This window comes from Oncorhynchus mykiss, chromosome 5 (assembly GCF_057628025.1).
Source record: "Oncorhynchus mykiss isolate SJ-2025 chromosome 5, ASM5762802v1, whole genome shotgun sequence".
NCBI classification, from domain to species: domain Eukaryota; kingdom Metazoa; phylum Chordata; class Actinopteri; order Salmoniformes; family Salmonidae; genus Oncorhynchus; species Oncorhynchus mykiss.
In genome coordinates this window covers 15222288-15248568 of record NC_143026.1, presented here as the reverse complement: position 1 = coordinate 15248568, position 26281 = coordinate 15222288, and the positions used below count along the sequence as shown (strand labels likewise).

General features: G+C 44.7%; 1 protein-coding gene across 46 annotated transcripts in view; it reads right to left on the bottom strand.

The window, feature by feature from the left end:
* Window positions 1–26281, bottom strand: part of cdk5rap2 (CDK5 regulatory subunit associated protein 2) — a 71907-nt gene that overhangs the window by 12781 nt on the left and 32845 nt on the right. For 8 of the 46 annotated variants that reach the window (XM_036976876.2, XM_090233871.1, XM_036976871.2 and 5 more), the window contains 17 exons: window positions 22932–23081; window positions 22567–22673; window positions 22194–22313; window positions 18894–18998; window positions 18447–18670; window positions 17890–18331; window positions 16153–17791; window positions 15463–15576; window positions 14605–14753; window positions 14016–14410; window positions 13457–13689; window positions 11865–11916; window positions 10379–10575; window positions 8558–8941; window positions 8290–8415; window positions 8042–8158; window positions 7645–7834 (listed from right to left, as the gene is read on the bottom strand). In XM_036976876.2, the coding sequence (XP_036832771.2) occupies window positions 7645–7834; window positions 8042–8158; window positions 8290–8415; window positions 8558–8941; window positions 10379–10575; window positions 11865–11916; window positions 13457–13689; window positions 14016–14410; window positions 14605–14753; window positions 15463–15576; window positions 16153–17791; window positions 17890–18331; window positions 18447–18670; window positions 18894–18998; window positions 22194–22313; window positions 22567–22673; window positions 22932–23081 (4744 nt within the window). The remainder of the gene's footprint in view (window positions 1–7644; window positions 7835–8041; window positions 8159–8289; window positions 8416–8557; window positions 8942–10378; window positions 10576–11864; window positions 11917–13456; window positions 13690–14015; window positions 14411–14604; window positions 14754–15462; window positions 15577–16152; window positions 17792–17889; window positions 18332–18446; window positions 18671–18893; window positions 18999–22193; window positions 22314–22566; window positions 22674–22931; window positions 23082–26281) is intronic. The other 38 variants (XM_090233872.1, XM_036976873.2, XM_090233865.1 and 35 more) reach the window with 13 other exon arrangements.

Genomic DNA, 26281 nt, shown 5'->3' with positions numbered 1-26281 from the left:
CTAGAGGAACACACGCTTAGGACGGGTATACAAGCAAGTTGCACACGCACGCACACACCCTGACACACAGTATAGTGAATTAGGGATACCTAGTCAGTTGTACAACTGAAATGTGTCTTCCGTATTTAACACAACCCCTCCGAATCAGAGCTGCGGGGGGCTGCCATAATCGACATCCAAGACTTCAACGCCTGGGGAACAGTGAGTTAACTACCTTGCTCAGGGGCAGAAAGATAGATTTTTACCTTGTCAGCTCGGGGATTCGATCCAGCAACGGTTCGGTTACTGGCCCAACGCTCTAACCACTAGGCTATCTGCCACCCCAGTAGCAACCCAACGAAACAACCACATTTACCATCACATCTACACTGCACCAGTGACTAACACGTCACATCTACACTAGAGGTCGATCGATTAATCGGAATGGCCGATTACTAATTAGGGCCGATTTCAAGTTTTCATAAAAATCGTAAATGGGTATTTTTAGACACCGATTTGGACAATTTTTTTTTTTTTTAATATATATTTTTTTTTTACACCTTTATTTAACTAGGTAAGTCAGTTAAGAATAAACTCTTATTTACAATGATGGCCTAGGAACGGTGGGTTAACTGCGTTGTTCAGGGGCAGAACGACAGATTTTTTACCTTGTCAGCTCGGGGATTCAATTTTGCAACCTTACGGTTAACTAGTCCAACACTCTAACCACCTGCCTTACATTGCACTCCACGAGGAGCCTGCCTGTTACGCGAATGCAGTAAGAAGCCAAGGTAAGTTGCTAGCTAGTATTAAACTTATCTTATAAAAAAACTATCAACCATAATCACTAGTTAACTACACATGGTTGATGATATTATTAGTTTATCTAGCGTGTCCTGCGTTGCATATAATCGATGCGGTGCGTATTCACGAAAAAGGACTGTCGTTGCTCCAATGTGTACCTAACCATAAACATCAATGCCTTTCTTAAAATCAATACACAAGTATATATTTTTAAACCTGCATATTTAGTTAATATTGCCTGCTAACATTAATTTCTTTTAACTAGGTAAATTGTGTCACTTCTCTTGCAATAGAGTCAGGGTATATGCAGCAGTTTGGGCCGCCTGGCTCGTTGCTTGAAGACCATTTCTTTCTAACAAAGACAGCCAACTTCGCCAAACGGCGGATGATTTAACAAAAGCACATTTGCGAAAAAAGTACAATCGTTGCACGATATTTTTAAACCTGCATATTTAGCTAAAAGAAATCCAGGTTTGCAGGCAATATTAACCAGGTGAAATTGTGTCACTTTTCTTGCGTTCATTGCACGCAGAGTCAGTGTATATGCAACAGTTTGGGCCGCCTGGCTCGTTGCCAACTAATTTGCCAGAATTTTACGACATAACATTGACATAATTATGACATTACATTGAAGGTTGTGCAATATAACTGGAATATTTAGACTTATGGATGCCACCCGTTAGATAAAATACAGAACGTTTCCGTATTTCACTGAAAGAATAAACGTTTTGTTTTCGAGATGATAGTTTCCGGATTCTACCATATTAATGACCTAAGACTCGTATTTCTGTGTGTTATTATATTATAATTAAGTCTATGATTTGATATTTGATAGAGCAGTCTGACTGAGTGATAGTAGGCACCAGCAGGCTCGTAAGCATTCATTCAAACAGCACTTTTGTGTGTTTTCCAGCAGCTCTTCCCAGTGCTTCAAGCATTGCGCTGTTTATGACTTCAAGCATATCAACTCCCGAGATTAGGCTGGTGTAACCGATGTGAAATGGCTGGCTAGTTAGTGGGTGCGAGCTAATAGCGTTTCAAACGTCACTCGCTCTGAGACTTGGAGTAGTTGTTCCCCTTGCTCTGTATGGGTAACGCTGCTTCGAGTGTGGCTGTTGTTGATGTGTTCCTGGTTCGAGCCCAGGTAGGAGCGAGGAGAGGGACGGAAGCTATACGGTTACACTGGCAATACTAAAGTGCCTATAAGAACATCCAATAGTCAAAGGTATATGAAATACAAATCGTATAGAGAGAAATAGTCCTGTAATTCCTATAATAACTACAACCTAAAACTTCTTACCTGGGAATATTGAAGACTCATGTTAAAAGGAACCACCAGCTTTCATATGTTCTCATGTTCTGAGCAAGGAACTAAAACATTAGCTTTCTTACATGGCACATATTGCACTTTTACTTTCTTCTCCAACACTTTGTTTTTGCATTATTTAAACCAAATTGAACATGTTTCATTATTTATTTGAGGCTAAATTGATTTTATTGATGTATTATATTAAGTTAAAATAAGTGTTCATTCAGTATTGTTGTAATTGTCATTATTACAAAAAAAAAAAAAAAAAAAAAAAAAAAAAAATTTGGCCGATTATTCGGTATTGGCTTTTTATGGTCCTTCAATAAATCGGTATCGGCGTTGAAAAATCATAATCGGTCGACCTCTAATCTACACTGCATTAGCGGACACAGAGACCAGTCACAGTATACACTGACAAAATCAGCCTTCAATCTTGCCATGCAACTTGAAAGTACACAAATTAACCAATCATATAACCAGTCATATCATTGTACGTTCATCATTACCATAACCAACACATTACACATCATCATTACTGACAACATCATTATACTCTGCAACCTGAGAACACAAACACACTAATGTGGAATCCCTTACATCTGTGGTTCCCAAACTTTTTATAGTCCCGTACCCCTTCAAACATTTAACCTCCAGCTACGTACCCCCTCTAGATCATTTTGTGCCCAATAGAAATGAACAGAAATGCCCCAGGGTCAGCACACTCAAATATTGTTTTTGCCATCATTGTAAGCCTGCCACACGCACACTATACAATACATTTATTAAACACAAGAATGAGTTTTTGTTACCAACCAGCTCGTGGGAAGTGACAAAGAGCTCTTATAGGACCAGGGCACAAATACTAATCAATAATCTTGCTCTTTATTTAGCCATCTTACATTTAAAACCTTATTTGTTCATCAATAATTGTGCTTGAAAGGATGCACATAACTCTGCAATGTTGGGTTGTATTGGAGAGTCGCAATCAAATACTTTACCACACAGTCTGTGCCTGTATTTAGTTTCATGCTAGTGAGGGCAGAGAATCCACTCTCACATAGTTACGTGGTTGCAAAGGGCATCAGTGTCTTAACAGTGTGATTTGCCAAGGCAAGAAACTATGAGCGCAGCCCTATCCAGAAATCTGGTAGTGGCTTTGATTAAATACAATTTTCACAGAACCGCTTGTTGCAATTTCGATGAGGCTCTCTTGTTCAGATATCGGTAAGTGGACTGGAGGCAGGGCATGAAAGGGATAACGAATCCAGTTGTTTGTTTCGGAAATTACCTGCGTAATTGCGCACCCAGCTCACTCAGGTGCTTTGCTATATCACAAGATTGAGTTAATTTGTACACAAAAAAATCATACAATGATGGAAAGACCTGTGTGTTGTCCTTATTAATGCAGACAGAAAAAAGCTCTAACTTCTTTAATCATAGCCTCAATTTTGTCCTGCACATTGAATATAGTTGGAGAGTCCCTGTAATCCTAGATTCAGATAATTCAGGCAAGAAAATAGGCCAGTCGTGTGAGAAACCAGTCATCATGCAAGTGGTCAGACAAGTGAAAATGATGGTCAGTAAAGAAAACTTTAAGCTAGTCTCTCAATTAAAAAAAACGTGTCAATACTTTGCCCCTTGACAACCAGCGCACTTCTGTATGTTGTAAAAGCGTTACATGGTCGCTGCCCATATCATTACATAATGCAGAAAATACACAAGAGTTCAGGGGCCTTGCATTAAAAAAGTTAACCATTTTCATTGTAGTGTCCAAAACGTTTTTAAGATGTCAGGCATTCCCTTGGCAGCAAGAGCCTCTCTGTGAATGCTGCAGTTTACCCAAGTGGCGTCGGGAGCAACTGCTTGCACGCACGTTACCACTTCACGATGTCTCCCTGTCATGGCTTTTGCGCCATCAGTACAGACACCAACACATCTTGATCACCAAAGTCCATTTGATGTCACAAAGCTGTCCAGTGCTTTTAAAAAAGATACTCTCATGTTGTCCTGGTTTCCAGAAGAGGATGTCTTTCTTAATTGACCCTCCATAAATATAACAGACATATACCAGGAGCTGTGCCAGGCCCGCCACGCCACGTCTGTTGACTCGTCCAGCTGTAACGCATATAATTCACTGGCTTGTATGCGAAGCAGTAATTGTTTCAAAACATCTCCTTATATGTCACCGATGCGTCGTGAAAGTGTTTGATGAAGGCATTGTCTGTATAGTTTTTTTTGGCCTTTTCCCCCAGCATTGTCCCAGCCATATCCGCGGCAGCAGGAAGAATTAGGTCCTCCACAACAGTATGGGGCATGCCTGTCCTAGCCACTCGGTAAATCACCATAAGACGCTTCTAGCCCTTGTTATTAATGGTATCTGTTGCTTTTATACATGTCTTACTACTCGAAAGTCGTCTTTATTCTCGCTCAAAAAACTTCCGTGGCTTATTTTTTTCAAATGGTCATGTTTAGTTTCTAAATGTCTGCGCAAGATCGAAAGTTTCCCGCGAGAGAGTAACAGTTAATGTGATTGGATGTTAATTATTTGACTAGGGTACCTGTATTTGATTTTTTTTTGTTATTTAGCTGAACTGTAGATGGTTAAAAAAAAAAATGCCAGTGAAACGAGGGTACACAGGCGGAAAAAAAAAAAAAAAAAAAAAAAAATGTATAGCCCTGTTGGAAAATATAAATGTACTGTTTGAAAAATGTGAAGGAAAAATCCGTACCTCAGTTTGGGAATACCTGGCTTACATGACCTTGGTCTCCCAGTGACACAGTTGAGTGAGGATGACACCCAATACCAGGAGTCTACTTCTCCACAGCAGTATCACCTCTCCTCTCCCTTTCCACCTGGGGTTTGTGTGTGTGTTTAGTATAGTGTACCCTGTGTGAGTGTGTGTTTATGCATCCTGTGTGTATGTATTTAGGAGTTTGTATTTGTATTTAATATGGATACCCATTAGCGGCTGCCAAAGCAGCAGCTACTCTTCCTGGGTTCTAGCAAAACTAAGGCAGCTTATACAATTTTAAAAACATTACAATACATTCACAGATTTCACAACATACTGTGTGCCCTGAGGCCCTACTCCACCACTACAGTACTAAATCCATGTGTATGTGTGTATATAGTGCGTATGTTATCGTGTGTGTGTGTATGCATGCGTCTGTGCCTATATTTGTGTTGCTTCACAGTCCCCGCTGTTCCATCAGGTGTTTTTTTAAATATTTTTATTTATATATATTTTTTTAAATCAAATTTTACTACTTGCGTCAGTTACTTGATGTAGTACTGTGTGCCTCCCATAGTCTGTTCTGGACTTTGGCACTGTGAAGAGACCTCGTGGCATGTCTTCTGGGGTATGCATGGGTGTCCGAGCTGTGTGCCAGTAGTTTAGACAGACAGCTCGATGCATTCAACATGCAATACCTCTCATAAATACAAGTAGTGATGAAGTCACTCTCCTCCACTTTGAGCCAAGAGAGATTGACATGCATATTATTAATATTAGCTCTCTGTGTATATCCAATTGCAATTTTCTTAAGTTATTTTTTGTGGCACCTGACCACACGACTGAACAGTAGTCAAGGTGCGACAAAACTAGGGCCTGTAGGACGTGCCTTGTTGATAGTGTTGTTAAGGCAGAGCATCGCTTTATTATGGACAGACTTTTCCTGAACTTAGCTACAACTGAATTAATATGTTTTGACCATGGCAGATTACAATCTAGGGTTACTCCAAGCAGTTTAGTCATCTCAACTTGCTCAATTTCCACATTATTTATTTATTATAAGTTTTAGTTGAGGTTTAGGGTTTAGTGAGTGTTTTGTTCCAAATACAATGCTTTTAGTTTTAGAAATATTTAGAGCGAACTCCTTGGCACCCACTCTGAAACTAACTGCAGCTCTTTAAGATGACGTGTATAGTGTTGAGTCATCCGTATACATAGACACTCTGGCTTTACTGAAAGTCAGTGGCATGTTGTTTGTAAAAATTGAAAAAGCAAAGGGGCCTAAACAGCTACCCTGGGGAATTCCTGATTCTAACTGGATTATATTTGATAGGCTTCCATTAAACAACACCCTCGGTGTTCTGTTAGACCAGTAACTCTTTATCCACATTATAGCAGGGGGGGTAAAGCCATAACACCTACGTTTTTCCAACAGCAGACTATGATCGATAATGTCAAAAGCTGCACTGAAATCTAACAGCCCTAACAATAATTTTATCAGCAATTTCTCTCAGCCAATCATTAGTCATTTGTGTAAGTGCTGTGCTTGTTGAGTGTCCTTCCCTATAAGCGTGCTGAACGTCTGTTGTCAATTTGTTTACTGTGAAATAGCATTGTATCTGGTCCCAAAAAGAATCCAGAAGTTTACTAAGGGTTGGTAACAGGCTGATTGGTTGGCTATTTGAGCCAGTAAATGTGGCTTACCATTCTTGGGTAGCGGAATGACTAACTTCCCTCCAGGCCTGAGGGCACACACTTTCTAGTAGGCTTAAATTGGAGATGTGGCAAATAGGAGTGGCAATATCGTCTGTTGTTATCCTCAGTAATTTTCCATTCAGATTGTCAGACCCTGGTGGCTTGTCATTGTTGATAGACAATAATTTTTTCACCTCTTCCACACTGACTTTACAGAATTCAAAAGTACAATTCTTGTCTTTCATAATTTGGTCTGATATACTTGGATGTGTAGTGTCTGTTACTGGCATGTCATCCCTAAGTTTGCTTATCTTGCCAATGAAAAAAATCATTAAAGTAGTTGGCAATATCAGTGGGCTTTGATGAATGAGCTGATTCAATGAACGATGGAGCCGAGTTGGATTTTTCCCCCAAGATTTCATTTCAGGTGCCCGTAGCTTTTTACTATCATTCTTTATATAATTGGTCTTTGTTTCATAGTATAGTTTATATTTATTTAGTTTCTTAATCTGCAGTGCGTTTTACAATCAGTTGGGCTGCCAGACTTATTTGCCATACCTTTTACCTCATCCCTCTCAACCTTACAATCTTTCAATTCCTCATCAATCCAATGGGATTTATCAGTCATGTTCTTAATGGGTGTTTGCTTATTAGTAAAGGGAATAAGCAATTTCATAAATGTGTCAAGTGCTGCTTCTGGTTGCTCCTTATTGTGTTATGTATTGTTGTCTCTACCTTCTTGCCCTTTGTGCTGTTGTCTGTACCATGTTGTGTTGCTACAAAGTTGTTGTTATGTTGCTACCATGCTGTGTTGTCATGTGCTGCTGCCTTGCTATGTTGTGGTCTTAGGTCTTTCTTTATGTAGTGTTGTGTTGTCTCTCTTGTTGTGATGTGTGTTTTGTCCTACATTTATATTGCATGTATTTATTTATTTTAATCCCAGGCCCCGTCCCTGCAGAAAGCTTTTTGGTAGGCCGTCATTAAGAATTTGTTCTTAACGGACTTGCCTGGTTAAATTAAGGTTAAATAAAATTACACACCACAGACCAAGAAACATTCTTTACATCATCAACATATGAATCACTACAAACATGCGTGTCCTGTGTGTGTGTTTCTGTATATTACCTGTGGATCTCCTGGCGGCTGTAGTGCAGTGTGTCCTGGAGGTGTGTGTGTTCCAGGATGCTCCTGTCCAGGCGGTCCTGAAGACGTGTGTGTTCCTGTCTCAGGACCTCACACTCCTTCCTGCTCTGCTCCAGCTTGGCCGTCCGTCTGGCCAGCGCCTCACGCAGCTTCTCGTTCTCCTTCTGCTTGTCTGGAGAGATCATAATAATATTTAAATCAAATATTAATAGGATAGACAACAAAAATGGCTATTATTCTCCCTCTACTATATTGGGGACATTTTGTGGCTCAGTTGGTAAGAGCATGAGGCTAGCAATGCCCAGGTTGTGGGATCAATCAATTCAGGAATCACAAACACACTAGTATGTGGGGAAAGCGGCTACTCATTTTGTTTTACCTCTGGAGCCCAGGTTGAGCTGCTCCTTCAGGGCCTGGTTCTGTCCCCAGAGGAACCGCAGCTCACTGGTCAGCTGGCCCTGCTCCTCCGTACCGTGGATGAAGATGTTGGTGGCTGCTAAGTTCATTATTGAGGAGGAAGTCAAACACAATATACTCTGTGTGTATCCATTGTATATCCATCTCAGCCAGTCAGTGTGACTCTATGCAAATATGAACATAGAGAGAGCGAGGTAGAGGTGTGTGTACCTGGGTCTCTCTCCACCTCACCCAGTCTTCTCTCCAGCTGTTCTCTGAGTCGGTCGTTGTTGTAGATGGTCTCCTCCAGACGCTGTCTCAGGGCTCTGATCTCCAACAGGTGTTCTGTTAACAGGTCTTACAACAATGTCAGTCAAAATACACACACAGTTTTCTAACCTTGTGAGGACAAGATCCAATGAGCATACCATTAGAAACAACTACAGGCCTATAATCCCCATTCAGACGTGACGATCACCACCCACTCCCGGCTCTGTACCTGGGTTCATGCTGCATAGCTGGGCAGTGTCCTGCTGTGAAGCTGGGTGTCCCTCTCCCCTCTGGTCCTCCCTGTTCTGTGGTGACCCCCCAGCCTGTCCCTGGCTCTGCCCCAGCCCCTCTCCCTGGGCGTGTAGTGGTGTGGAGATCCCCTGGACCAGGATAGAGCGGTGGAGGTCCAGCTCGCAGCGCAGCGTGGCGTTAAGCTCCTCGCTGCTCCTCAGCTGCTCCACCAGGCGCCCATTCTCCCTCTGCAGGCCCTGGAGCTGCCTGGCTCTCAATTTATGTCCAGAAACTACCCCAGGGCCAGACACACCCCCATCCCCATCCTGCTGGGCTGCAGACTCTGGAGCCGACGTTGATCTCCCGTTGGACTCTTTCATTCCTTGATGGATGAAGTATAGGATTAGAGGAAATTTGAACAAGTTTTTTACAACATTTTTCTTTGTGTGATGTAGCCTAAACATTTCTCAAACAAAATCCTAGAGAGAAAAAGTATAATGTCAGTCCACACAATATCCCTATGTACCCATGCATTCATCTTTGGTAGCATCAAGTGCCATTTTCCACCGTCCTCGAATTATGTCATTTGGTTCCACTTTCTCCTCCTTTACATCCATGGTATCAGAGATGGCCTTGCTACCTACACTGACTGGCTGAATGACAGCTCTGATGGTTAGCCTTGCTACCTACACTGACTGGCTGAATGACAGCTCTGATGGTTAGCCTTGCTACCTACACTGACTGGCTAAATGACAGCGCTGATGGTTAGCCTCTTCAAACTAATACTATAGAATGCTCCCCGTTAGCTTAGTCTCCATGCACAGCAAACTCGTCACCAAATGAGCCTCCGCTAAGTTAGCCTAGCCTATGAACACTTCGCCCAACACTCAGGAGCCCTATGAGTAAAAAACTGCAACACGCTAGCATCTGCAGTGCCGCAGGACTAAGCTAAAAGAGAGTTCTTCTTCAGTAGCACTCCTCTCCTCTGTCCTCCCACAACCCATCATCTATCTTTGTAATATCCCTCGTTGTCCACACTCAAAGCGAAACACAATTTGAAGATTAAACCAGATAGGTGGTACTACTAAATAATGCAGTTTTAAGTGGAGAGAGAGGGGAGGGGATGGAGGCGGGAGAAAACAGTAATGGGTGTAACCAGACACCCGTACTGCCCTTGGCTGGCCCTCTTTGTCCTTTTGAAATCCCTGACTGGTCCACAATGGGCCTGAGTGGAAAATAAGTACCATTAGACTGACTGGGATTCAAAGGCAATCTCAACGCCACGGACCCAGCTGGGCCGCCAGAGGGGAACAATATCCATATTTAATGGAGAGCTAAAAGTTAATCCGGCACCAGCCCAGAATAGCTTAACACTGCACTACTCATATACCACACCTGGTTCGTATTCATTAGGCACCGAATGGAAGAGAACAATCTGAAACTGGAGGGACTAGTAGTGCTCATTTTCATTTTCCATTGCAACAAAGTTTTTAAATGTTTTCCATTGTGTACTGAATGTGACCCTGGCAAAAAAACTTAGAGGAAGACGGAGAGACTCTGGGACAGTGACCGGACCTGGGTGACATTCAAAGAGTGGCTTCTCTTTAGCATGGACCTTTCTCTGCTTCCCTGCACCCGATAGCAAGTCTGGGGACATCGGTTGAACTCATTCTGAACAACTGACAACTCTTGAAATTGTCAATTTCATACAACCTTGATGACAAACTGAAAACTGTCTGGGTTCAGCTACACGTGGCGACAGCATTAAGTTATTTTGTCTGTTCAGCATGTCATAACTAGTAGCTTGATGATCTCTTACCATGATAGGCCTGGTTGCCATGGAGTTTGCTACAGGCTGGCAGGGTGGGGCTGTTGTGGTAGGAGGCTGTGGCCTGGTTAGAGACCCTGTCCGACAGGTCCGAGTCTGAGCTGTGGTGGCTGCTAGGAGTTTGGCCTCGCAGCTGAATCTGTAGACTCTGGACCAGACGGGTCTTCTCCTGTAACTCTTTAGACAGCCTGACAGAGGAAATAAGAGAGAGCGGGCGAGAGAGAGAGAGGGAGAGTTACAGCAGGTTAAGGCAAGGGGGAGGCCGCTTCCACACAGTCTGAAGTAGTCTGTCCAAAATAGTGAAAAAACACTTAAAAATCAGTCGGAAAGAAGGGAGTGAGTGCCGCAGAGAAAAGTGTTTCTTTCACATGACTGTAGATTGCTGTTCTTGTAGCTGTTCTCTCAACAGACAATTCAGAAACACACACACAGAGGACCCAAAACACAACATACCAAGAGCAAAACACCTACCATCTAGAAAGGGTCTATTTTGACAGGTTTCGAAACATTCCAAAAGAAATTACCAGCTGAAGGAAGACATTTCGAAAGAGTCATAAGTCAAGAAGAGTTCACAGCAAACTCATGCTTCCAACCTCGCAGAATTCCTCTTGGTGACCGGCCACTCACGAATCTAGCTGCTCCCTGGCACACTCGGCCAAACTCTGGTTCTGTTGGCCCAGAAAGCAGACCTGCTGCTGCAGCAGCTCCCTCTCGCCCTCTAGCTGCAGCAGCTCCCTCTCGCCCTCTAGCTGCAGCAGCTCCCTCTCGCCCTCTAGCTGCAGCAGCTCCCTCTCGCCCTCTAGCTGCAGCAGCTCCCTCTCGCCCTCTAGCTGCAGCAGCTCCCTCTCGCCCTCTAGCTGCAGCCGCTCCCTCTCGCCCTCTAGCTGCAGCAGCTCCCTCTCGCCCTCTAGCTGCAGCCGCTCCCTCTCGCCCTCTAGCTGCAGCCGCTCCCTCTCGCCCTCTAGCTGCAGCCGCAAGTAGTCTATCCCCTGCTGCAGCAGCTCCCTCTCGCCCCCTCTCCTGATGGAGCACGGTGTGGCTGTCCAGTAATAATGTTGAGATGGATGGATGTCCGTGAAATGTGAGTGTTTTAAGCAGCTGAGGTAGAAGAAACGTTGGACTCTCTTGGGGCAGCAGGGTAGCCTAGTGGCTAGAGCGTTGGACTAGTAACTGAAAGTTTGCAAGATCAAATCCCCGAGCTGAAGGTAAAAATCTGTCGTTCTGCCCTGAACAAGGCAGTTAACCCACTGTTCCTAGGTCGTCATTGTAAATAAGAATTTGTTCTTTACTGACTTGTCTAGTTAAATAAAGGTCAAATAAAAAAATGAACAGATCAGTGACAGTCAGGGCTGTCTAAGAAGGTCAATAGAACTTGGTTGGCTGGAAAACATACATCTCACATAAAAAGGCTCCATTAGTGATGGAGGGTGTTTGTGTGGTACAGGACGAAGGGAGACACACACACACACACACACACCTTTGCGCCAGCTCCAGTGCTGCCCCGTCCTCGTTATCCAGTTGAGCGTCTCCTAGAGACAGGGAGAGGAATGGTGAAAGGCTTGTCTCTTTCAGTCTATCACACCTCACACTCTTCTATTTCAGTCCCCTCTCTTCCCTACTAACCTCTTCAGGTAGACTATGTGCTGTGTCCTTATGGTGATTACACCCCCCCATGATATCTAAATTATGGTTTTAGCTAAATAGTGTTTATTTACAAACAATAGGAGTAAAACAAGCTCATATTTTTGGTTCTGATGGGGTATGACAGTTAAACTAAGCTCATGAGCCAGTTCTAAGTTATATTCTTCAACAATCAATGTGTACATATAATTACATTTTTAAAAATGTATGTAGCACTAACAATTGCAGATTACTTCTTTAAAATAGCTTTGTTTATTTAACAGCTGCTATTCAGAAGCCACCTTACACTTGACAACATTTTGGACCGTCTGTTAGGGCTGGGCGGTTTGGGTTTTTACTTTACCTTCTATACTGGTATTTGAATGTTCGGTTTGTTAAACGTGATATGCCAAGTGTAATGTCCATTTTTATAGTTTACTTGGCTACTGGAGTCATCTTGCGCCACTCCTTCTCTCTGTGCCACTTTCCACACAGACCTAGCCATGCCGCCTTTCAAACTTGCGTTCAGTCTGCATGGTCAACGCAGCACATGCAACAATGCTGTTTTCACTTCGCTTCTTAATATAAATCCACTAGCGTTCTATAATGACACTATCAGTTTGTTTCTTACATCAGCAAACAGCTAGTTTGTCTTTTCTTAACAAGTTGCCCTAAATCTTGTTAGCCTCTAATGCTAACAGTTAGCTAATAAATGTACTGAGTCAGAGCAAACGTAGCTAGCTAATACAGCCTGATAATACCAGTGATGGTGTAGACCATATAAGGAATTTGAAATTATTTATACTTTTACTTTTAATACTTAAGCATATTTAAAACGAAATACTTTGTATTTTACTCAAGTAGTATTTTACTGGGTGACTTTCACTTTTCATTTTCTATTAACTATCTTAACTTTTACTCAAGTACCGTAAAATATCGGCATAATGTTTTTTGTTGTTGTTTGTTTTTAAATACCGTGATATAATATTTTGGCCATATCGCCCAGCCCTAACCTGTATTCTCATGCTTGCCAATTGGCGAGAGGCCTGTATTCTCGTGCTTGCCAAGTGGTGAGGCCTGTATTCTCGTGCTTGCCAGGTGGTGAGAGGCCTGTGTGTGGGGTTTCTGGTATTGGATGATGATGTGTGGTTTGGCTAGAACGTGTATTACACTACAAAAGTAGTGCAACTTTGATCTTTCATTTTATGAAAATGAGACCCTCACAGATGTTCGCAATCACAACATCGCATCTCTGCATTGGTGAGTAAGTTATGAAATATATACAATTTCAGAATGGGTAGGTGAATGGAGCATCTCAGAACAGTCTCAATAGACTCCATTCTGTAGAGGCCATATGCTCTTTAAGAGTTCTTAGTACATGTTTGTATAGCTGCTTTTAAAATCCATTTACTATCATCAATGTCTACATACAATGTTTGTTGTGCTTACCTTTCTCCAGCCGGCCCTCGAGCCTCTCCAGGACGCCCAGGCTCTTGTCCAGCTGCTCTCGGAACACCTCTCCCACGTAGTAGTCCACGTCGCTGGCCTGTAGCAGCTCCTCGAAGGCCTGCGACAGCTCCTCCAGCTGCATCCGATGCAGTGCCCCCAGGCCCCGGCTCTCCTGGATCTGACGACGCAGCTGGGACAGTTCCCTTGCCTGCGACTGCACCAGGGAGTCGATCCTATAGGGAACAGATGAGATTATTAAAAATCATTTTTAACCAGAGGTTTAGTGGTGATGACAATAGCTAGATTACTAGACAGATTTATCGGAAATTTCTAAACAAATACACTGCAGAGAGCTGACCCCACAAATTAGACCCCAGGGCTCTCTGGTTAAATGAAGGTGAAATAAAAAATAAAACTGTAAACAAACATTAATTTGGGTCCATAATAATACAATGAAATAGAAACTGAAGAGTCATTCAGAGTTCAACTTTTTACCCTGTATAAAAAACATCCATAGTACTTTATAATGAAGAAAGTTAAGAAACAACTACTTAGCAACCTGGCAGGTGAGGCTGATCGACTCCGCTGCTGGGCCTGCAACAGCTGCTCGCTCATACTCCTGTTCACGCTCCTCTCCCTCTCCAGCTCCATGCTCATACTCTTCATCTTCTCCTTCGTCACCTCCCCCTCTCCCTCCAGGCTCCTCTCCTCCTTCCCACCCTCCTCCCCCCTCTCGGAGCCCGTGTGACCTCCCGTGGCAGTGTGGGAGTCAGATGTGGCGGTCAACAGTTCGCTGGACAGGGAGGCGCGGCGGCGTAGCATGGTCTGCAGGTGGAGGATGACCTGGTGTTGGCTCTCTAGCTGGGTCTTCAGCTCCCTCACCTGGGCCTGGAGCTGGGCTGGGTCTTCACACAGACCGTAGGAGTCAAACGTCTGGAGGCTCTTCAGACTCACCTAGTGAGAGATGAGGGATGGGGAGGAGAAAGAGAGATAGAACAAGAAAGCACAAAAGTGAGGCAGGATAAAGAGAATGAAAGAGAAAGCACATAAAGGTGAGGGATTAAGAGAGACAATACAATCAAACCAAAACACAGGACGAGGACAATGTCCAATAAAAATGTGAAAAGCAGTAACTAGGGCGGCAGTACCTTGGGGGAGCTGAGAGTGGGGGAGCTGGGGTAGGAGGCACTGGAGGCCGTGTCAAGGTTCTCTGTGGAGGAGAATGAGGGCTCCTCCTGGTCCTGCTTCAGCAGGCAGGGTAGGCTGCTGTTAGCACTGCCAGGGACAAGCTGCATATCTGGAGGGATCATCGCCAACCACACACACAAAAGGATCAAACAGGGGTCTACAGTATATACCTAAAATAAGCAAGTCTGACGAAGATGGTACAATGTGAAAGGAGAGAGGATCGGTTTTGTGCAGTTGACCGTGGTCAAATAAGGAGGAGTTAGTATCCCATTGAGCAAACCATTCCAGAGTACAACAACCAGAGTGCACACATGCAGGAGAGACAGGCAGCGAGAGACAGACAGGCAGAGACACAGGTGTGCTGTACAAGTCAGTGCCCTGGTTAAACCACATAGAAGGTGTGACTATCAGACCCATACAACACAGTGGTGTTATCACCACAATGTTCCAGCCCAGTGTTCATTCCCCATGCAGTCTTTAGGGCTGAGTCTCAATAGTCTAAAGTCGCTTCCTCTCCTTTTCTCCTCCTCTATCTGCACTGACCTGAAAACACAGGCTAGAGAAAAATGGCGGATGCCCGGGAGCTGCTTTCACCTGTCCAGTCCTTTTTATGTCAGAGCAGATGAAGGAGAGGAAAGGAAGCCACTTTAGACTATCGAGAACGCACCCGGACGATGTGTGACTATCAGACCAGAAAAGCACAGTGGTGTTATTATCAAACAGTCTTACAGCCCAGTGTTTTCATTCCTCATGCAGCAGACGCCACTCCACCACTGTGATTATTAGTGTCCACTCGACAGACAGACATGGTCGTCTACCTGTGCTACTGCTCTCCTCCCTATCCACCTCGGCCTCACTCTTGCCACTGGTTTCGTAACCCAGGTCTTGCAGGTCCACCTGCACGCCCTTGTCTTCCTGCTCCAGAGGGGGCGCTAGAGGCAACACCCAGGCAGGCAGGGATTAACAAGAGAAGGTTCAGATTCTCTCTCTTTTGGCTTGATCAGATGCCGAGGGTGTGATGTCATCATTGCATTTGGATTGTGTCGTCAAACGTTAACATTTGATGTAACAATTGAATCACACAGGCAGTAGTTTAATTCTACATAGAGCCAGTCACTGTCATTCTTTGTCATGCTATGCGAAGCTCCCTTTAGTGCATCAAAAACAGTAACCGAAAGGCTTGGCTGTCATGCTCGACACACCAGTACATGCACTTCTTGCAATAGAGGTCTATGCGCATTTATAAAAACACAGCTCAGCAAAGTGCAGGTTTCACACATTCCTCTAAGAACGTATGTCAAGACAAACATTTTCAAACAAAAAGCTGATTCCAAATTCCTGACGTTGTGTTGTTCTGTCTAGATCTGTGCTTTAAATTAATCTTGAAAAACAAAGTAGCCAACAGATCCGGCTCGAAGGGCCATATAAGAAATAGTAAGAAGGTATGTCATTTTTAAGTGTATGTATGAATCTTATCAACAATTTGACCTCAATTATTGTTCCCTTACCTCTCTGTGTTGCTACATGACTGGTCTTCTTGGAGGAGTTCTGCAGAGCTATGATGGACTGAGCCGTGGCCAGCTTCTCTTCCAGGCTCTTACAGGCCCTCTTCCTCTCCTTCAAAGCCTTCTGAAGGCTTTCCAGCTGGGCCTGGACATCTTGTGGTGGTACCCAAGCTCCAGGCTCCATCGTCTTGGCTTCCCTCTCCCTGCGTCCCCTCTCCTCCTGCAGGTCGTAGAAGGCCTTCTGGAGGAGGCAGATGTTATGGTGGAGCTCTAAGGGAGAGGGGGTTTCAGCCCCAGGGGTGGTGTGTCGTGTGGGGTTCTCACTGGTCTGTTGGTGGGTGGGTTCAGTGGAGCCCAGGTCGTCCAATGCTTCTCTCTCCTGTAGAGTTCTCTGTAGTCTGTCTAGGTGATGTTGTAAGTCAGAGCTGGTTTGAGCTGCTCTGGTCGTGATAGAGGTGCTAGTGCTCGTGTTGGTACAGTGAGCTGTGAGTGAGCCTATGGCCGACTCGGCTGCTCTGAGACACTCGGAGAGATGCTTGGCAACTTGCTCAGATTCTAGGCTGCTCTTCACATCGGACGCAAACTTGCTTCTTCCATGATGTTTTCCCCAACCTCTCTGTTCCTTTGTTTCATTCCCTCTCTGAATCTCATTCAGGTCTTCTTCTGGCTGCCTGCCGTAATTGCCTTCCAGGCCAGTGTTGGCAGTGCCCTGCTGTGCTGCGACAGCCTCCTCAGCTGACCTCAGCCTCTCCTGCAGCTCGACATTCAGCCGGCTCTGCTCCCACAGCGCCTCCTGCAGGGAGTCCGCTTGCTGCTGCAGCTCCGCGTTGAGGCTCAGGGGGTACCCCGAAGGCCCTGGAACCGAGGTTTTCAGGACCAGAGGGTCAAGAGAAGCACTGACCTGCCGTAAGGCCGCCTCCAGCCTCGCGCACAGCTCCTGGGGGTCCAAATGACCATCCAGGGCGTTGGCGGATGACGAGGTGCCGGGGAGCGAGGCAATGGCCACCTCGACCATGTTGAGGCACTCCACCAGCTGGGTGTTGAGTCTCTCTTTCTCCTCAAGGGCTTTCTGGAGCTCAATGCACTGTCTCTGGAGTTTGTACTCTGAACCAGAGCCTGGTACTCCACCCTGGCTGTTTCTGTCCAGGTTGCAGGCTGTAAGATAAGTGATGGTGGACTCGGCGGCCTGCAGGGCTTCCATATAATGACAGTTGAGCCGGTCTTTCTCCCGGAGCTGGGCCTGAAGTTCGTCCCACTCAGCCATCTGCTCCTCCAGACGGTCTATCAGCTGCTCCTTGTCCTGGCACTCCTGGTGGAGGAGCTCCAACTGGGATAGGAGTTCGGCGTCGGTGGGGGCCTGAGCTCGGAGGAACTCCGTCTCCAGGCCCTGTCTGGTAGTCCCCCTAGTGGTGCTGCTATGGTTAGAGCCTGGGCTGCAGTGCTGGGCGGCTCTAGGAGAGCTGTGGGAGTCAGAGTCTGACGTTTGCTGGTCATGGTGGTGGTCCGGGCCTAGTTGATGTAGTACGTCTCCTCTCAGATGTTCAGAGAACTCGTCTGACGCCTGGTTTACCGACTCCCTGCTGCCAGCAGTGTCTGTTTTATTGTGTCTCACGGGGACGGGCAGGCGAGATTTCACACCAGCCTGCAATACAGAAACAAATAGCAGAGCAGGAATATTAAAATGTGTGCAAGTCTCCTCTTTACTTCATGTTTCTTTCTCATTTCAATGACAGTACTTACCCCATGTCTTGCGATGCGATATGAATGTCCCTTGGCAGGCTGTGTGTGGCTGTTCCCCTGTGTGGCATGACCATCTCCCTGTGCTTTCCCTCTCTCTTCTCCTTCAAGCAGTTTCTCTCTACCATGAGCTCCTCCCTCCTGCTCCAAACGCAGCCTCTCCATCTTCTGGGTCATCGTCACCATCATGTCCGGCTGACTATCCGACAGGGTCTCTACGTCCACCACCGCTTCAGTCCTCTCCAGCTGCTCCTTCAGCAACTGGATAATCTTGCGGTGACCTTTTGCCTCTGACCTCAGCCTCTCCAATGTCTTGCGGAGGTCACCCTGTGCGTCGCCGATGTCGCCCAAGGTGTCGGCGCTCTCCTTGGACTCTCTGGATTTCTCCTCCTTTAATTGACCCCTCAGGTCCACATTCTCTGACCGCAACCTCTGTAGCTCCTCCCTAAACACACATAATTATTAGTGGAAAAGCACAATCGCTTTCCTCCTCCTCCTTATGAAAATGTACCCAACCCCCTTAAAACACAGGAATTAGATAGAAGATGAAGGTGACTCACCTGAGGTGGTTGACTGATAAGGCCCCACAGTCAGACAGAAGAGAACAAAGCTGCTCCCAGTTTCTGTCCCTCTCCACCTCTCCCTGCTGGCTGCTCTGTGACTGGCTCTCACTGGTGGCTTTGGAAGACCAGGGAGGCCATATCCCTCTCTGGATCTGGGCCAGGGTACTGCTCACAGTCACATCAGCAGATTGGTGGCCGTCATTCAGCCTTCCATCTACCACCTGAAAGGGGCATTTTTCAGAGTGTATGAGAAGTACTGTACGTGGTATGGTATGAAGCATAATGCTCAATGTATACTTTCTCACGTCAAAATTCCAAGGAACTCCTCAGATTAGGAAAAAAATACCCACAACACATATTTAATGTGCTCTAATTGCTATGGTTCTTTAGGATGCATAAAATAACTAAACATGTTTTTCCTTATCACCCATCAGCCCTGCCTACCTGTCCAAGGCCGCTGTCCGTCTGGCTCCCTCTGTCCTGGCCAGAGTCACTGTGGACTCTGTCACTGTGCGGTGACTTTTTCTCCTGTCTCCGCTCTAGATGCTGCTATAGTAATGGGATGGGAGGCGTATGTGACACATGGCTTTGTAACGGAAAAAAAAATGCAATGAGGGAACAGAATTCATAAGACAACACGGCACCACAGCAAAGGCAGAATGGCGTGACAGCGACGTGTCTAATGTGGCATGGGGTAAGAAAAGACTGTTTCATGGGACACATAAGAAAGAACAGGGACGGAGTTAGGAGGGGTGGAAAGAGATGGTAAATGCTGTATACTACAGAGACATAATGCATTAGTTAAGAGGTAAAACAGATATAGGACACAGTACTGCAGATGTAAAAGTGTTTGGTAAGGAGATAGAACAAACTAACATACATCATTCAGTGAGGGTTCAGGGTCAAAGGTTAGATCAGTAAGAGGTTAGGGGGGAGGATTAGAATGAAGCTGTGCCCAGGGCTCTAAATTCAAATGTGCCACATGAAATGTAGGAGCACCAGAATAGTTTTATTGATTGAGATACAGCCTGTATTGGGCCTGGATGCATTCTAGCTACTTTTAAAGCACATATTGCCCTAGAAACTAATATGTAATGCTGTAAATATGTTTATTATGAAAGCTAAAATGTTGATCCGAATACCGGTCATTGAATTTAGTCATTTGTGGAATATTAGATTTCTACAAAGCACTATTTTCCCATTGAGATGCATTACTTTGAACATTTTAAACAGTCTCTTTAAAAACGTCAGGTTTGTGATGAAGACATGCAAGAGATCTGTAGTTCATTCATTGCTGTGATCATTGATCTCCTGAAGAAGATATCCCCGTTCCTTTCCTTCTGTGCCACCAGATGTTTGGATATACTGCTGAAGTTACCTGGTTGTAAGCTAGTTAGTCAAAGGGCTAACATGCTTGAACAAAGTGTAAACAAATGGTAGAGAGGCTCAACGCTCAAGTACTTTTTGAACGGCCCACGACATGGTTTTTGACTGTAAAATGTGATCCCAGCGTCCCACTGAAATGTGGGTGAGTAATTTTGACCTGGTTGGGCTAGAAGCCAGACGTTTTCGCTGTAGTAATGGTACAACCATGACGCTAATGAATCTGCACTCGTGTGTATCTCTTAGATTTTTTTCATAGTCTCACAGTGCTCCTACAATGATGGTCTCACAGCAAAATATTTATTTGTTTCTCGCAATTTAAAGCTGTGTCCAGAGCATCAGGAAGCACTACTTCTGGTCTGCATTCAGTAGGTTTTTACATTCTGAATGGAAACGGTGCTGTACTGAACAACCAGTAAAAAAAATGGGTAGGGTTTGGGGAACGCTGTCAGTATGGCTAATGCCCTTTAAATAGGTCACTCATTTCTTCAAGCCACACCTCGCCACACCCAGCAAATAGGAGCAAACATACGGGTCTGTTCAAGAACATTTGTGAAATATGTTGTTCAGTACAAACCGTTCCGCAACGTAGCAAACATTCAAGCAAACTGAACACACCTCCGAATTCCAAATCGACCACTAGCACTAAGCACAAGAGCCTACATATACAGTGGGGCAAAAAAGTATTTAGTTAGACACCAATTGTGCAAGTTCTCCCACTTAAAAAGATGAGAGGCCTGTAATTTTTATCATAGGTACACTTCAACTATGACAGACAAAATGAGAAAAACAAATCCAGAAAATCACATTGTAGGATTTTTAATGAATTTATTTGCAAATTATGGTGGAAAATAAGTATTTGGTCAATAACAAAAATGTATCTCAATACTTTGTTATATACCCTTTACTGGCAATGACAGAGGTCAAATGTTTTCTGTAAGTCTTCACAAGGTTTTCACACACTGTTGCTGGTATTTTGGCCCATTGCTCCATGCAGATCTCCTTTAGAGCAGTGATGTGTTGGGGCTGTTGCTGGGCAACATGGACTTTCAACTCCCTCCAAAGACTTTCTATGGGGTTGAGATCTGGAGACTGGCTAGGCCACTCCAGGACCTTGACATGCTTCTTACAAAGCCACTCCTTCATTGCCCGGGCGGTGTGTTTGGGATCATTGTCATGCTGAAAGACCCAGCCACGTTTCATCTTCAATGTCCTTGCTGATGGAAGGAGGTTTTCACTCAAAATCTCATGATACATGGCCCCATTCATTCTTTCCTTTACACGGAGCAGTCGTCCTGGTCCCTTTGCAGAAAAACAGCCCCAAAGAATGATGTTTCCACCCCCATGCTTCACAGTAGGTATGGTGTTCTTTGGATGCAACTCAGCATTATTTGTCCTCCAAACACGACGAGTTGAGTTTTTACCAAAAAGTGTTATTTTGGTTTCATCTGACCATATGACGTTCTCCCAATCTTCTTCTGGATCATCCAAATGCTCTCTAGCAAACTTCAGACGGGCCTGGACATGTACTGGCTTAAGCAGGGGGACACGTCTGGCACTGCAAGAGTCCCTGGCGGCGTAGTGTGTTACTGATGGTAGGCTTTGTTACTTTGGTCCCTGCTCTCTGCAGGTCATTCACTAGGTCCCCCCGTGTGGTTCTGGGATTTTTGCTCACCGTTCTTGTGACCATTTTGACCCCACGGGGTGAGATCTTGCGTGGAGCCCCAGATCGAGGGAGATTTTCAGTGGTCTTGTATGTCTTCCATTTCCTAATAATTGCTCCCACAGTTGATTTCTTCAAACCAAGCTGCTTACCTATTGCAGATTCAGTCTTCCCAGCCTTGTGCAGGTCTACAATTTTGTTTCTGGTGTCCTTTGACAGCTCTTTGGTCTTGGCCGTAGTGGAGTTTGGAGTGTGACTGTTTGAGGTTGTGGACAGGTGTCTTTTATACTGATAACAAGTTCAAACAGGTACCATTAATATAGGTAACGAGTGGAGAGCCAGAAATCTTGCTTGTTTGTAGGTGACCAAATACTTATTTTCCACCATAATTTGCAAATAAATTCATAAAAAATCCTACAATGTGATTTTCTGGATTTTTTTCCCTCATTTCGTCTGTCATAGTTGAAGTGTACCTTTGATGAAAATTACTGATGAACTTGCACAATTGGTGGCTGACTAAATACTTTTTTGCCCCACTGTAGATCTACATGGATCTGTCAGCTAGAAACAATACAGTAATAACTTAACCTTCCTCTCTGATAGAATTTCCACCATATTAAATGCACTTTTCCAATCATTTATGATCGACAGAAGTGCCAAGGTGAATGCCAAATGGGTCGATTTGAAATTGGACATACCTCTTTCCCAGAGCTGCTTTGTGATAGGTTGTGGTCTGAGCCCTCAGTCAATGAGAGCGTCCTCTGCAGGTCCTCATTCACAGCCAGCAGTCTACTGACATAGTCCTGCAGCTCCATCACCTACAGGAGATACAATGACGTTAGCAACTCATCAGTAGTGATGTACACCTTGCATTAACCACTAGCATTGGATACTTAGAAACAATAAAAACTGTGTTTCCCTCCAGTTTAGCTCGTCGGCTCGATGCCAGAATAAAACTACATTATTTAAAGGAAAGAGGTATGATAATGTATAAATAAAATAACATTAAGTATGATCATGTATGAATCAAATATGACATATGAAGTATAATGCAGTAGAGTAAATGCTGACCTTCTGTCGGAGCTCCTCTACAGACAGATGGTCCAGGCCCTCCCCCTCTCCTACACAGATACTCATGTAGGACGTCTGGTCGGCCATGAAACTACCCAGGGTGTCAGCTGGAACAGAGGAGTTACTTACTACCAATATACAGACTGCACTTTAACTTCAGGTATGCGGTACTTAATATTTCAAGGAACACTCCTTTAAGTCTCTGACTGACTAACACCAAGGAACCCAGGGTTGTGCACTCTAAAGAGACCCTGCAGTTCAAGCGTCTCCTCGAGTTTCCCATCCCGACTCTACTGTCCTTGTCAATGTGCTGAGACATCGTCAGGGTTTGTGATGATGCGATAGCACAGTATTCTGGTTCTCACCGGTGTCATTGATGGCACCCACCCCTCCCCCGCGGTTCTTGATGACTCCGAGGCGGGCCTGCAGGGAGGCGTTCCAGCGCTGGGTGTCCTCCAGCTGATGCCTGACACTCTGCAGCTCCCTGGGGTCAACGTGGCCCTGGCCCTCGCGCCCTGCAGAGACATGATTGGGTTAGAGAGAGACGGAGGACCAGGGTGTTCTTTAGGCACTAACGTAGCAGGCGTAAAAGAAAACGACTGAGCAGAGTTCCCACACCCAGTTTTAGGTGGAAAAGGAAGCTAGGTTGAATTAGCTGTATTCATGTAAACCGGATACATCCGGTAGTTGGCAACTCTGCTAAGGGTGTTTAGGCACCAAACGGAAGAATAAGGACTAAAACAGGCAGGGACTGCCTGGACTTTACAACATCTTAAAATGTTTTCTACGATGTGTGCTAATGAATACACCGCAGATGTTTTTACAATGTGTCCCATCTTAAAGCAATGTGAATGTCCTTGGTCCACTAAAAGTCCTATTTAACCATAACCGAGTCTTTATTTATGATTCCTAGTTCGAGAGACCAAGACAAGATGAATAAAACACTATCTACTGAATCTACTCTCAGAAAGGTGGGGTGAAACACTTGAAAAGGTAAGAAATATGCTCACTGTTTGCTACTCCAAAATGTGATCTTTAGTAAAGCTTCTGTTCTTCTTGTATGTTGGGTCACCACACTTCATTTAAGATCACCTCTGGGAGCAACACACATTAGCTTCTGCCCTTTCCAGTTCCTATGTTACGTTTGGAAGTGTATATTTAGTTTGTGTTTATCAAGAGCACATAATCGAGCATGAATAGAAACCTTATGCACAGGTGAACTATGCATTGAACAGAAATATCAACACTCAACAGGCAGGGGTTTGGGTCACTGCATGTAGTTACATAAGGAAAGAGTCCATGGAATAAAGTGTCAAGTGCACCCATGTTGTTTACATTCTATTATACACACAGGTTCATTCAAATCATTCTACATGCGGTACTGAATTCAACCACCTAGATTGGAATACTAACATTAGGAACACCTTCCTAATATTGAGTTGCACCCCTCCCTTTTGCCCTCAGAACATAGACTCTACAAGATGTCGGAGCGTTCCACAGGGATGCTGGTCCATGTTGACTCTACAAGATGTCGGAGCGTTCCACAGGGATGCTGGCCCATGTTGACTCTACAAGATGTCGGAGCGTTCCACAGGGATGCTGGCCCATGTTGACTCTACAAGATGTCGGAGCGTTCCACAGGGATGCTGGCCCATGTTGACTCTACAAGATGTCGGAGCGTTCCACAGGGATGCTGGTCCATGTTGACTCTACAAGATGTCGGAGCGTTCCACAGGGATGCTGGTCCATGTTGACTCTACAAGATGTCGGAGCGTTCCACAGGGATGCTGGTCCATGTTGACTCTACAAGATGTCGGAGCGTTCCACAGGGATGCTGGCCCATGTTGACTCTACAAGATGTCGGAGCGTTCCACAGGGATGCTGGCCCATGTTGACTCTACAAGATGTCGGAGCGTTCCACAGGGATGCTGGTCCATGTTGACTCTACAAGATGTCGGAGCGTTCCACAGGGATGCTGGCCCATGTTGACTCTACAAGATGTCGGAGCGTTCCACAGGGATGCTGGCCCATGTTGACTCTACAAGATGTCGGAGCGTTCCACAGGGATGCTGGTCCATGTTGACTCTACAAGATGTCGGAGCGTTCCACAGGGATGCTGGCCCATGTTGACTCTACAAGATGTCGGAGCGTTCCACAGGGATGCTGGCCCATGTTGACTCTACAAGATGTCGGAGCGTTCCACAGGGATGCTGGCCCATGTTGACTCTACAAGATGTCGGAGCGTTCCACAGGGATGCTGGCCCATGTTGACTCTAACGCTTCCCACATTTGTGTCAAGTTGCCTGGACGTCCTTTGGCTGGTGGACCATTCTTGATACATACGGAAAACTGTTGAGCGTGAAAAGCACAGCAGCGTTGCAGTTCTTGACACAAACCGGTCAACTGGCACCTACTAACATACCCTGTTCAAAGGCACTTAAATATTTGGTCTTGCCCACTCACCCTCTGAATGGCACACACACAATCCATGTCTAAAGGCTTGAACACCCTTCTTTAACCCGTCTCCTCCCCTTCATCTACACCGACTTAAAGTGGATTTAACAAGTGACATCAAGAAAAGGATCATCCAGGTGAAAAAGCTGGATTTATCTGTTCAGTCTCATGGACAGAGCAGGTGTTCTTAATGTTTTGTACATTCAGTGTACGTACAAGTCACTCTTACAATGTATCCAATTTCAGTTTGTGTAGTTGTTGCTTTAGCTTTCTGTAACTTTATAGCAAGTACGGTCTGCATGTGTAGGTGCCTATCATGTCATGATTGCAAGGTGTCCCAATATCATTTCCATTCTAGAATGCCCTTCTAGCCAATAAGAAATTATTCAACAATGCTGTGGTATAAAATATCAATAATGGACAAAATAAAATGTATCGTATACTGAACAAAAATATAAAACGCAATAAGTAAAGTGTTGGTCCCTTGTTTCATAAGCTGAAATAAAAGATCCCAGAAATGTTTACATTGCTGTTAGTGAGCATTTCTCCTTTGCCAAGATAATCCATCCATCTGACAGGTGTCGCATATCAAGAATCTGATTAAACAGCATGACCATTGCACAGGTGCACCTTGTGCTGGAGACAATAAAAGCCCACTAAAACATGCAGTTTTGTCACAACACAAGGTCACAGATTTGAGTTGAGGGAGTTTGCAATTGGCATGCTTACTACAGGAATGTCCCCCCAGAGCTGTTGCCAGATAAGTGAATGTTCATTTCTCTACCATAAGCCACGTGTTGTTTTAGAGAATTTGGCAGTACGTCCAACTGGCCTCACAACCACAGACCAAGTGTAGAGCGTCGTGTGGGCAGTTTGATGATTTCAACGGTGAGTACAGAGTGCCCCATGGTGGCGGTGGGGTTACGGTATGGGCAGGCATAAACTACGGACAACGAAAACAATTGTATTTTATCGATGTGAATGCACCATGACAAGATCCTGAGGCCCATTTTTTGTGACCAACAGATTGCATATCTGTATCCCAGTCATGTGAAATCCATAGATTAGGGCCTAATTAATTAATTTAAATTGACTGATTCCCTCATTTGAACTGTAACCCCATAAAATCAATGAAATTGTATTTTTTTCTGTATTTTATATTTAACTAGGCATGTCAGTTAAGAACAAATTCTTATTTACAATAACGCCTAGGAACAGTGAGTTAACTGCCTTGTTCATGGGTAGAATGACAGATTTTTAC